The sequence below is a fragment of the Drosophila grimshawi genome, unplaced genomic scaffold (genome assembly GCF_018153295.1).
Source record: "Drosophila grimshawi isolate 15287-2541.00 unplaced genomic scaffold, ASM1815329v1 contig_44, whole genome shotgun sequence".
NCBI lineage: Eukaryota > Metazoa > Arthropoda > Insecta > Diptera > Drosophilidae > Drosophila > Drosophila grimshawi.
Window position 1 is genome coordinate 2,028,285 of NW_025063240.1, and position 14,277 is coordinate 2,042,561.

General features: G+C 38.5%; 1 protein-coding gene across 1 annotated transcript in view; it reads right to left on the reverse strand.

The window, feature by feature from the left end:
* The window catches only part of LOC6558256 (frizzled), a 105,938-nt gene that overhangs the window by 65,398 nt on the left and 26,263 nt on the right, over positions 1-14,277 (reverse strand). Inside the window, exon 2 of the mRNA XM_001985472.3 lies at positions 1,879-1,998. Within this exon, the coding sequence (XP_001985508.1) occupies positions 1,879-1,998 (120 nt within the window). The remainder of the gene's footprint in view (positions 1-1,878; positions 1,999-14,277) is intronic.

Here is a 14,277-nt window from a genome sequence, read left to right on the forward strand (position 1 = left end):
CAGCAGCACCAGCAGCAGCCAACAGATGAACACTCCCCAAATGCAAAATGCAAAATGAGCACTCAAAACATAATCATTATCATAAAAAAAATAACTAGAGTCTGGCAAAATGGAGCTGCTGGGGAACTGAGTGAAAATGAACAAAATGGCAACATGGCAACAAGTCAACGGAAACATAATTTGTGCACATATAAGTGATGCCACGCCCACAAACAGTCACTGCCTCTGACAATGGGCGACAAATGACATGCAATGCAAAATTTATCACAAACGCAAACGAATAAAAAGAGCCCAAATAAACAAGCAAAAGCAGAACTATGCAAAATTCGTCACACTGAAAGTGACAATGTAGCCTACTCCACCCACACACCTCACCACACCCCCTCTGCATAAACTTATGTGTGATGAATGTAGCTCAACTTTATGATATGCACCATCTCACCAGAACAACAGTTCCAGCTGTAACTCAATCCCCAGTCTGCCTTCTGTGCCCCCACAAAAGCACAGATCACACAAATTTGTGTAGCTGACTAAAATATTTGATAGATGTGCTTGTTGCTGCCCCTGACCCTGCCCCTCCTCTTCCCTACCGACTCGATGATTGCACAAGTGCGTTGCGAATTACGATAAAACACTGCCTGGGATGGCATTATTTTATTTTTTGTATCCTGCCTACAGTTTATAGCTTTTCGTAGCTAAATTGATTTTTTATTTAAATTTTATTTTTGTGTCTGGGTTCAGTTTTTCCAGGCTGCATGATGTATGTGTTAAGGTCTGTGCGTGTGTCAAGAAAGGATATTTGGTAACCGAAAAGGTAGCAAATATTTGGCAGTTGTCGAAAGTTGAGGTTTCAATATTAAAAAAAACATAAGAAATTGTTAAAATAAGGCGCTAATTTGCATATTTAGAATAAATAATTGGTGTGGCTGAAATGGGTCAGTAAGCTTAAATGTATGTAAATGTATCTCATTTATTCCAAACGTGTGTTGTTGAATTATAATATACGCCAACAATAAAAAATCTATCAATTTTATTGCCTGCTGTGAGCTTAATGTGCGTAAAGCCTTTTTATAATTTAACAATTAATGGATATTTTGAAAAAATGATAGACATTTTCGGAATTTATAATAATATGTATAAAATGTAGATATAGTAGATATAGTACAGTTTTTAATATAAGCTCAAACTAGAACCAAACGCACTTTAAGCCATTATATTCAAGGTTGTCTTTGTGTGGCTTACGTTGAAGTTTATGCAAACCAACGGCAAACCAATCAAAAGGCAAACTTAACGCCCACCTAGATCGGCGGCAACTGGAAGGAGTAGCCATTCTGCCAGATACCCTCTACAGAAATAAACAATGCCAAGGGCAAAGAGAAGTGGGAGAAGCATGAGATGTTTCAGTGGGAGATGTCTAAGAGAAGCTTTTAAAGCAAGCAGGGGTTGAAGCATATTCCGCATATGTTTTGCCAAGTTTATTGAAAAATATGCGCTGACAGGTAATATGTCAATGTGTGGGATTTGCCAAAGTGGCAACGTTGCCTCCACAGAATCATAATAGATTCGCTGCAGGAGAAGGAGCAGTAGCAGAGGCAAAAGCAGCATATCCTGTGTAAGGATATGCAAACGCTGGCATAAAGTTGTTTGTTCTCGCCCTTGAGCCATGTTCTCAAGCTAAAGAAAATATGGCAGCATTCAGCTCAAAAACCTTGGCAAAGCAAACAAGGCTAAGGGATACGGACAGGAATGAAGATGGGTGAGGAGACGACTGCAGTTCTCTCGCTCATGATTTATCGCCATCAAATTGAAAATTGAGTGCCTGACATTGTGACACAGATGAGCGTGCATTAATATTACCAAAAATTGATTTCCACTTACCGTAAAGAGACAACTGGCCACACAGACAGCTGCCCAGGATCCGACCCAATAACGCAGCACCGTTCGTTCCCGCTCCGGGAAGAACATGGCGTGACACGGGGCGCCACAATCATGCAGATCCTGTAAAGAAGACCCAATTGAATGGAAATAAGTACGTGAAGCTGCACAACGGAAATTAATTTTCTTTGGTGCGTAATTAATAAGGTTTACATTAAAGGGTGGTGCAGCAATGAACGCAGCGCCTACCTTGATTAACACTCATCCAGAGGAATAGAAGGCAGAGTTGGAGAGTTGGGTATTTAAATGCCAGAGCGCAGCTCTTTATGATTATTTAATCATTTAAAGCCGCAAAGGCAATAGCCATAAAAAAGTAATTAATTTTTTTTAATAATCGTTTTGTACAATTTTATTTATTGGAAAGATTTGTCTGCCAGTTAAAATGGATTTGGGAAAGGGTATAACAAATATGTGCAGAAATATCGTAGAGAGAAACGAAGATAATTAAATAATAATATTAAATTTTATTCTCTCGCTCTCTCTCTCTCTCTCTCTCTCTAGTTTCTTTCTATTTTCGTTATTTTTTTCTTCAGTTTCACTCGTTTTTTAAATAAGTTTCGAAGATACAGGGTATTTCTTCATTGATAACATTTTATTGAATAGATGCTTACTAAATAGGTAATAATTACCATACATTGTTGCAATTAATAATCTATGAAAATACATTCAAAATGTTTATTAAATTGTCGTACATGGAAACATAATTATATTTAAATATTTTGCCAATGGGCTGCATTTTGTCTGTGTCTAATACACAAAATCTAGACAACAATTTGTAAATACTTTGTAATGCATTGAATTAAAATTGAAATTGGGTTAAAGTGTAAACAGACAGAATGAAGCAGCTACAACATGCTAAAGGGTCGACAGATATAATCTTGTATACCATTCGCAGATGAAGTTTATTTAATTTTATCGATTACAAATATCGATGCATATCGATTTATGATAGCAATAAAACTAATATTTTATATATATACATATATCTTTCTAATGGTGAATGATCATTGCTTTAATATTATATAAGTCGGTCTCTTTTAAATTGAGCATTCTTAATTTTTTAAAGTGTTTTTTCCATCAAAGTATTCGGTTCGTATCAAAGTCTCTGTGGCTATTCCACATCTTGATTTGTGGACAGTTTACATCGGCTTGTGAATCCAATCAGAGCTCCATTTTGTGTGTCCTACTTCATTAAAATTCAAATTTGCATTTCGTTTTGGTGTATAATTTTTCTCGTAGCTACTTCGCCAGAAAATGCAGGCAATTTAAAGGCATTTCCGATGTTATTTTCACTGCTGACACAAGTCTGAAAAGTTTTCGGCTCTGTTTTTTATGTTATTGTATGTGCCGCAAATATGCGTAAATATTGCCAAGACTCCCTTTTTCATTCACAATGCCTCCTTCCCTAACTGGCTGACTGGCTGACTGACTGGCTGCCTGTCTGCTTATCATTAACATCATTATATAAAATTTGTTGCCGCTTCCATTGTTGCTGTTGCTGTTGCTGTTATTTTCTTATATTTGGTACCTCAACTCGCGCCAGATAAAACGCGTTTAAGGCGACGATGTTGCCCTTCCTGCAATCCGAAAAGAACGCAATTTACGCCGCTAACCTAACGATGATTGCTCCAAGTGAAGAGGACAGCCTGAGCAGGCACAGTGCCAGAAGGATCAGCGGGAAGCGCCTTTTAAATTTTTAATGGCAACTTCAAATAATGCGCAAGCCCAGCCCGTAAAATTTTGGGGTTGCAGAGCTGCTGCTGCTGCTGCTGCCTCTCCTCCCCATTAACTGCTTAGTTTTTGTTTTTTTGGCATTCCCGTTAGACCATCAACAGACAGTCAGACAGAGTCTGCCTCATCTCCTTCTGCCACCGGTTACTGTGGGGCTTTAGCTGCATCCGAAATGAGTTCGAGTCAAGTTGTGCAGATGCGTGAGGCAAATGTTTGCAGATGGGTCGAGAGATCTGCATCAGATGCAGATACATTTCGTATTCGCAGTTGCCAGTCAAGAATTTTTGCAGTGTTTGTTTGCCTTTCTCCATCTCTACTCTTCCACCCTTCAACTCTGCCTGTTACACACTATGTGCGTATGTGGCTCTATCTAAAATTCAAATCTCTTGTGGCTTACACTGACTCAACAGCATGCGTCGTTGCCGCACTTCACAATGCAATTTGCGGGGTTGTTTTACAGGGATTTTGTCCGTCTGTGGGTCTCAAGGTTGTAGCCCCGCGGCTGGCATCCAAAATAATGCGAATCGTAATAACATTAAATTGCATTCATTGCCTAGACAGAGAGCTGTCAGTGTGATGAATTGAGGGTTGCCCTACAGTTACGGGGAAGTTGTGCAGCAATCTTTATACATATATAAGTTGGGCTAACTTCTTACTTTTGATTTTAGATAGTTCAGCTTTTTTATACATATTTTTATATCTTTAACTCTGTAAGACAAACAGACGCCTCTTCTATGGCCAATTAAAGCGCTAGTGCTTGTGGCATAGCTTCGTGTGGCAACAGTTAGAACAAAAGCATAAGAGACAAGACGTGCCCCAAAGGAGTTGCACAAAGAACAACTACAACTAGCAAACTGACCACAACAAAAGCCATGGGACTTGCACACTGCATTGTTAGGCCTCTGTCTGTGCCCAAGCCCGCATACCTCAGCTCAATCCCCACCCCAGTCTCTATCTCTCTCGCTCTCTTTCTCTCTGTATGTATGTGGCTCTCTCTCTCTCTCTCTCTCTCTCTATGACCAGTCTTCTAGTCTGGCCATTGTTTTCGATTTTTATGAGGCATGTATAAATAATTGCGCCCAAAGGCCGCCGACATAAGTTTTCATGCCGGCCGCGTGGACGAACAACGGCAGCAACAACAACTAAAATGCCAAGCGACTAAACAGGAACCCGCTGCCCGTTGCCACGCCCATACCCTTGTGCCCTGTGGTCGCTCTGGCGTCGACGGCCACTGCAACAAAACATTTTCCAGTTTTTTTTTGGTTTTTTTGACTGCCGGCTACAAATAACATAAAGAATAAAAAACTGAAAGAAAAAAATGGCAGCAAGCTGCAGGTATGAACAGCATTTAAGGAGTTTTTAATTTATTATAAATAAATTTTATGCCTCGAGACAGGGAAAATGGGGGTAGGGGAGACAGGTAAGGAACTCGCTTCTAGTTGGAATATGGTGGGCGTGTTGATGATGGGGGCCTGCAAATTATTATGACTAAAGTCGAAACTCAGCGCTGAGCGTAAAACCAAGCAGCAAAGGCGCACGCACAGTGTAACGAGATGTGGCAGATAAGAGATGTAAAAATGAAGCAGACAGTCCCTTAAATGCATGTTGAGCATATGCAGAGAGGAATTAATTAATAACGCTGCAATTAAAGCATGCAATTTGATCTATATATACTTGCCTTAAGCAAGAAATTTCATAAAATTACTTAAAAATAAATCTAAGAAAGTATAAAAAAAATGGACACGTATATTTAAGTTACTTAGAAATTCATTTTCTACTATTACTAAAAAATAGCAACCACAAAATCTTGCTGCCATGTTATTTGTGTATATAAAAGGGGCACAGAGAATAAGCTGACTAATAAATTGCATTTATTTTAATAAAAATCAAACTGATATTTAATTTTGATTACTATTTTTCTAATATGCATAGAGAGAAAATAAAGAAACGTTGTACAATGAATGTGTAATGAGATGAAATATTAAAATCAATATTTTAATATGCACATAAAAATATTATATGTTCCATTTAATATTTATATTTAATACAAAAGCAAACAAGACTAAACCAAATTTTTATAACAAGATAAAATAATAATAGTATTAAATGAATCTAGGTTCTCACGTGTTAAATTCTTGATAACGGGTTGTTAACCAAAGCCCATGCATTCCAACTAGCTTCACAAGCTGCACTCTTTCCACAGAAAAGAGTCGCATTAGAGAGATACATTAAAGAAACGTGCGACAGTTAGTGGATAGTGTTAATGGGACAAGCTCTGACAGTTTTAGTAGTCACACGAACGTTTTTCGAAGCAATTAAGATAAAATATCTTTATTTCAGACAATGTGGTCATAAAATTTCATTCCACGAATCAGAGAAAATTCACAACATGTTTCGGCGCAAGTTTGCAGCACAGTGTAGACCAGAAAAAACTTCATCCATATAGAGTTCATGTACAGATTCATCATCCACCAGAAGCAGAGTCAAAGCCATAGACAACCCTTGACAGTGTTAATGATAGCTTCGACAATGTGCGTGAGTGAGTGTGTGTGTGTGTGGGTGTATTTTAGGGGGTGTTGTTGCTGACGTTGTTAAAGTCAAAATAGACAGACACACAGCCAACATTTACACGGAGGCAGAAAGGCAAAAGATCTAAAGCATCGAACACTAGAAGACCAATGTGCAATTCGATTGTGCCAAGGGTTGTTTTTCGGGGCACAGGATGTGCGCAGGAGAGGACGGGCCTGATGTCTCGCCAGTAGTCGGTGTGTGTCTGTGTGTGTCCTGTTTCTGTTGGCATGTCTGCTGTCTGGCATGTGCTTGGGGGCGCTGCTGCGTCGCACATGAAACAACTGGCAAGGACAACAGGAAACAGGCCGTGCTGACAACAAAACATGCATTCAAGCATTGAATAAATTTACAACAACAAAAAAATATAAATTCAATAACCAAAACCGGAACCGAGCACAAAGACGAAAGCGCAAGACGCGTCCAACAAGTCTTAAAAGTCAATTTTGTGCAGGAAGTGGCAAAAGCAGAACATGCAGGACATGCAGGACATGACTCGAGCACAGCCAAGAGTCAAGAGCAAGCAAGAAACGAAAATGAAATCTAAAAGCGTTGCAGAAATGCTCATAATTTATTAATATTATCCGATGGGTCGCCAACCTCTAACCACAAAAAAGAAAAAAAAAACAAACAGCAAACAGCAAACCACAGGCCCAAAATGTTCAAAAGACAAAGTCAGGGGCCGCACAAATTACACATGTCGACACTTTATTAAGGACACTCTGAACTGTGGCATGGGTTCCTTCGGCGTTCGATGGCATATCAAAAAACATTTGCTTTTTGCGGTCTCGCAAAACGAGCTGATCCCGAATCCGCCACCGCCGGCTATAAAATGTCGACCCGTCCATATGTTTTCGGCATAAAAACCTAAGTAGGAGGCTGGCAGGCTGCTGCAGCGGGGAATAAGCCAAAACTCTTTGGCGCGCAATTTTGTGATTTTCTGTTTTTATTCTCTTGCTCTCGGAAGTTGGCAGCCCATCCACTTTGTGCTATGCTGTGCTGTGCTGTTGCTTAACCCTTCCATGGCCAAATTATGCCCACAGCGATGAGGAGCGAAAAGATTGGACGAGGAATCCGCAGAGAATGGCAGATATGAAAAGAAGGCAGAGCAGTTTGCTGGGCATATCTTCTCAGCCTGTTTTTGGCCATGTACATGCAAATGCTTGGGGTTATAAGGGAAGCAGTTGCACGGAATGTATTCGGGATCGGAATTGGACGGGGAGCGGAAAGAGACACATATCGTGTAATTTTAATGGAAATTTATAATGAGTGACGGTTAAAAATGTATGTAGCCAAAGGTGACACAGCACGCAAATTAATGTTGATGGGTAAATTCAAGGGTCGGGCAGGAGCCGAGCCTAGCGGCTGTGTGAATGTTGTCGAGTCGTTAAAAAAAAAAAAATAAAATAAAAAAAAACGAAAGGTGTTGCAAAGAAGCGCATGGAATTTATTCATAATTCAGCACAAGCTGAAATACCCCAGCATATGTTTGGATGAGCATACAATTAGCTATTGAAATGAACAAAAACGAGGCTTTTGAATATGAATTAGGCCCATTAGCACTGATGAGCTCTGAGTAAGCTAAAAAAAAGGGGTTAAAAATACGTGTGTTCATACATATGCATTAATGAATTAAAATTCAGTTTAATTTTTTCAAAATCATTATTCAATCATTTTTTCATATATACTAAATTAAGCTTGTTTTTTAAATTAAGCTAATCTTCCAGCAGAGCACAACAAACCATATGTTATCATTCAAAGTTGCTTTTGGTATTTATTTTCCTCTCCTCAACAATTGCGAGCTTTAGTCAACTTAAATGACCCATTGCCATTCAAAATATCTATCACGCTCATTCTTAACACTTGTACCACAAATCTCGGCTAATGCCTGCTAAATGCAAACAACTTAAGACCAACTTAAAATCGACTTAAAGAACCATATACATACGCACACATATAAATATACACATATACATACATACGAAATATATATATATATATGTATATATACCATGTTAAACAATGCTTGCCCTAAAGACTCTGGCAAATATTTATCGGATCGCTTAGCATGCGACGCACGTACGCAGCGGTAGGGAAGGGGAGGGCAGAAGCGCTACACGACGCATACACAGAGAGAGAGAAGGCAACGTGACGTTGACACTCGTGCCACTCAGGGCACTTTCCAGCTGCCATTTGGCAGTTGCCAGCGGTCATAGTCACGCAGCTGACGCACAGCAACAGCCGCAGCAGCAACATGATAACCCACATAAAACAACCCAAACCAATCATCCAGAAACAGGCTTCAATTTGAACATTAACCCAAAACAAATTAAACAATTTGCTGCTTACAAAAACCAAAAAAAGACGAAAGAACATTTGGCTGGAGGATATCGAAGATTCTATACGCTATATAACTATTAATACCTCTTTTATATATACAAAAGCCCATTTAGATAAGCAATCAGTTCAGATAACTTTATGCCAAATAAAGCTCGAATAAAACTCGAGCTTGGTTAGGATAAACATTTCTGATTTTTTTTATGTTATATATACAATATAATAAAAATAAAAATACTGTCATAAAAAATATATATATATTCTGAACAATTGTTCTAAGGAGAGTTTATTGATACTAAATACCATGTAGATATAAGATTGAAGATTAAGGTAGAGACTTTGGCTTTGTAAACTTTTGAAAACTAAAAAGTGTTTTAAAGATTTTTTTATTAAATTAAAGTATTGTATTTTGCAATACAAGTGCATACAACTCTATGGCTATTCAGTACATGCAGCTGGTTTTTTGATTTAGTATTCCAGTTTCCAGCGTTATAGTTAACTCCATCCAGACAAATCAGACTTAACAGTTTTTTTCGAATGCATGTACTGGTGTTATATACATTAAATTAAAGCTTCCTAATTCAACATAAAAACATTGCTTTAATATCGGCAGCTGATATTATATATAGCCAGGCAACTGTAACTGTAAACACCAGCCAACATGCACCGGCGCAACATGTTGCTGACGCAATGTTGCCAAAGTCTCTGCCAGACTTGGTTTTCGCTAGCTGCTTGGCTGCCAATTGATTTCTGCTCAATTTTCAAAACTGTGGCAGCTTCCGAGTAGTGGTTTGCAGGTGCAGAGCCTTCTACCGACTGCGCAAACCTGAACCTAGGCTGCTGGCACGTTTCCATGTCTGCGGTGCTGACATTCCCGACAGAGAGGGGCGGCAACAAACGGGGGTCTTAAGCGAAGACGTGGGATGCTGCCAGCAAAGCAAGCCCAGCAATTTTCGATTTGACATTTTGACAGTTCTCTGTCTACTTTTCTAATTGCATTGCACAGGTCGGGGCAAGAGGAGCGTGTCACGGAAACGGGAACGAGGTCGTGTTTTTGGGGTCCGTTCTGGACACGCATCGCTTAGTAGACGCAGCGTCTTTTGCATAGTTTGACATATTAATTTTTAGTTGGCTGTCATGTGGCATTTCCAAAGAATGGCAAGAACTTATGTCAAACCTGTTAACCACCACAAGTAGAATAGCTTTTACACACCCACACTGACCCACACCCCAACTCTCCTCGCTGACTCACCAAATTATAATCATGCTGTTTCTAAACTGTTACTGTTGCCACATGCAGCGTCGCCCCATCTGCCTATGCATTCGCCGTTGGTGGCACTTTCCTTAAATTTCTGAATGTAATCTTATGTTGTTTCTATTTTAATGCATTCATGCTCATGCTCATGCTCATGCTCGAGACATTTATTTTTACGTCAACATTTCTTTCATTTTCATTCCTTCCTTTTCTCTTACATTTACTCCGCCTGATTCTGACTGCGGCTCAGAGGCGCATAATTTAATAAATTTATGAAATTTAATAGACAGAAACGTGTTCGGTGGCCACAAATTTGTGGTGGGTCTTGAAATTTATATGCCAGCTAAAGAAAGAGCTGAAGCTGAAGCTGGAAATGGAAATGGCGTTGAAGCTTAAGCCGCGGCACAGCCGAGGGGGCGTGTCAATCTGTTGCAGTTGTGTTTGTCGGAGCATGAAAATGATTAAGCTCAAGTCGTGTAACGAAAATACAGCTCTTAAAGACTTGAGAAAAAACCAACTATGATATTTAACATTGTTCATAACATACATCTAAAATGTATACTCATAAAATAATTTGTTTTTAAATGTTTGGACAGTTTTTAGTTGTTGGAATTGAATAAATACAAGTTGTGGATAGATAATTTAAATATAAAATTGATATTAAAATTTCAATTTAAAAAATTAAAAAATATAAATAAAATAAATATTTTAATATTTAAATACCTATTATAACAATATAAAATGTTAATGAATCAAAATGTTATCTGTTGAATTGTTTTAATGCTGAAAAGAGTTGGAATTTTAATCCGATGTATCAGATTAAAATTGAAACTAATTTTAATTATTTAAATAAATTAGCAAATATATAAATTTGGTAGTTCTATTAAGTAATTATTAGCAAATAATGTTCACAAAACGCTTTGAATATTCATAAAGAGTTTTAATAAATCGCTAATTATTGCCATCAATTAACAACTAATTAAATCATATTTGATTAACAGGTCACTCAGCTCGATAATCTATTCATAATCTGATTAAACATGCACATCTGATTAACATCCGATTCAGTAGCAGTTCATTACCGTTTGACAGAGTGCATCTAAGAGTTTGCAATCGTTTTGCTACCGTGTCTGTAAGCCTGTATCAAAAACACAAAGGATTAAAGAGAGCTTCTAAAAATCAACTTCAAAGTCCAGTATAATTTCCGTCATTAGGCATACGTCACGCTTCACTCATTAGACATTGTCATAAGGCTGGTTGCATAGCCAAAACGGTAATTTCGCTTCATGCTTGTAGTGTCGCTAGTCGCCTGTCGCTTCTTGCCAGCAAAACGAGCAAACGGTCCACTTTTAAGTGGGACCAACTCCCTCCCCCCTACCCGTCCAACTGTCGATGCGACAACTACATCGAAAAAGAAAATATTACAACAATTTGCATAGAGCTAAAGCCTGTTACGGGTTACGGTTACTGTTACCATTTTGTAGGCAGCAGCAGCAGCAGCAGCAGCAGCAGCAGCCGCAGTCGAAAGAGAGATGGCAAATGGAAAAGATGCAGATACGCCACGAGAGCCGACAGAGAGGACTAACGGCACACTGAGATGCATCGATGATGCTGATGCTGCCTTGGATGCGATGCGGGTTGCCAGCGATGTTGCAATGTTTTACCATGGCGTACAGTTAGGCTGCAGGCAGGCAGGCAGGCAGGCAGGCAGGCTGCCAGACGTCGTGTTGAGCTGCGCTGCTTTGCTTTGAGCCGGTTCCAATAATAATTACAAGAACAACAAGTTATGGCAGGTGGAAGCGACGGTGAAGCTGAAGTTAAAGTTGAAGGCGCTGACTTTTCCCTGGTCAGAAGTGCCATGAAAAAGTGTATGAAGTTCTGTGTTGCACTCAAAAAAAAAAAATTCAATTTTTGCAACATATTTAGTTTAGAGTTATCGAAAATCGACATTACCAAAGTATCTTAATTATTTAAATTTTGTAAAGATACTTCCTTGCTATTAATACACTTTTTGTCTGATATATAAACTGTAATTTGATTTGATATTGTTTGTAAAATTCCACGAATGCTGTGGAGTGAGAAATTTCTTATATATTTTCATTTTTAACGAACTTCTTATTTACACAAATTACAAATAGTAACAAAATGAATTTTAAATAAAATAAATATCTATCTTGTAACATATTAAGTATAATGTCATTTTAAATAAAGAGAAAATGTATTTAAAAATTATAAACTTGGCTTTAAGAAACAATTTAGTGATTCCCTTTTTATAAGTGTAGAAAATATAAAAAAGCAACTGCTTTTAACGCCAAAAGCGTGCAATTTCTAAATGCAAAGCTATATTTATTTCTTTACTAAGTGTTCGCTTTTCTAATATGAACGATCCTTCAACGCTGTGATATAATGCTGAAAATAACATATAATTTGAATAATAACACATCAAATTTCATATGACATACAATTGATATGACAGATGAACCAAATACTAGTCAAGTTGAACGAAGAAAATTAAAGATGATTGGCATCAAATGGATGAATGCTCTCGACGGTGCATGAATGGAGTGCTTATGCATCTATCTAGTCAACAGTGCAATGGCATGTGAGGGAAAGGGGAAACACATTGCAAATAGTCGTAAGAGAGTTTCGAGTTTCACTTTAATTAACTGTGTTACAAGCTTCATACTTCGAGTTTCGTAAAAATACATTTAAAATTTAAGCGATTTACAGTTTCAAAGTTTATTTTTGAGCCGAAGAATTACTAGAAAGCACTCAACTTAAATTTTGTACACAAAATACAAATTTGCCCTTTTCGAAAGGCGCATTTCAATACAAAGTTTTTGAGTCAGCACGTAAATACTGCAAATTGTATGTCCGATTCTTGGCCTGTTAAGTTTTCATTTATCTTTTCGACTGTCAGAGATCACTTGAGCTGCATTTGCAGCTGCACTTTGTATGCAACATATGAGAAACCTCGGCCACTTCACTGGTCGACTCCGATACCATTGAACACTAGTGTGATTAACTTCCCTGAATACATACATGTATATACAATGTTTGGGTTCTCATCAGGATGGCCCAACCAATTGATGGCAAAAAGGCTTTGGGTTGTGCTGAGAGGCCATTAACAAAAAGCCTCCACTCTTGATATCGGGCTGTGGCATAAATAAAACATTTACTGGAAACTATTTGCAACAATTTTTCACAGTCGGCTGCCATAATTTTTCACACAGACCAACAAATGCAGCCAAACAGATCTAAAGCTCAATTTTTATTTATTTCGCTTGTGTTGCTCTTATTTTAACACTTAAGCGCGGACGTTTAGAGATGAAAGGAGAGTGAAGAAGGCACCGGGGAGGAAGGTTGGCAGGCAACACTGCGAGAGTCCGGCTGCATTTTCATTTCCATTTTTCGCTACAGTGGCGAACGCTTTGTAATCAACAGAGTCGAGCTCCAGAGTGAGTCTGGTTGCATCCACAGATGCAGCGCAGATACGAATACACCACAATTTATCTCACAGTTTGCAGTCTAAACAAAAATGACTGCCCGCCCCACCATTGCTGCGCGGTTTGTCTGGGCCCCAGTCAGTGCCATAGGGAAGTTTCGCTGCTCAGCAGCGGCTCATCGGCTCATCTCCTGCCAACCCATTTGCCATTTGTACCAAGTCCGCATCCGCATTCGTTCCCGCGTTTTTCTCCCCATTCCCCACATCACCTTTGCTCCAGCGGCGACAGCGATAAATGTTTTAGCATTTCAAACACAAACTACAAAACTGAAATATACAAATGATTTCGTATTTTTTCCAGCCAAGTTCCAAGTACCTCCAACCACCCAACCATGCTCCACAATGCTCCGTGTACTAACGACGCCAGCCAGTCGGCCCCGCTTACCCTTTATTTCCTGATCGAAGCTGCTCTTCAGCTTGGCCATGCAATTTAGTGCGAGCTTCAGCAAGGGCGTCAATTTTGGTGCGGCCCGAACTAATTTTCGTATGTTGGTAGAGGACATCATTAGAGTCCACGCTTTGCATATGTGCGCACGATGGCATACACATGTATATACATATATATATAAATATATACAAATGAAGAGCCTAACCATAATGTGCTCTAAAGACTGTAGTTAAAGAACAGTTGTACATCCGACGGCTTAAACAAATTTTCCTGTTATTGCCTTCCAACTTTATCAATCTAACAAACCTGTATAAAAACACTCAACTAATAACAATTGATGTATGCCGACTATCCCATCATTTTATTGTGAAGCGAAATAATTTTGGTTACTTCAATATTCATCAGCTTTGTTAGCCTTAAAAAAATAATGCATTGAACTTAGTGGATAAGTTAAGGTTCTCATAATTACACCAGATAATAATATATTTCACTCACTCAAAAATAACTTTAAGTAAACGATATCTTTAATTAAAATGAAAATAATCCTTTATAAGTGAT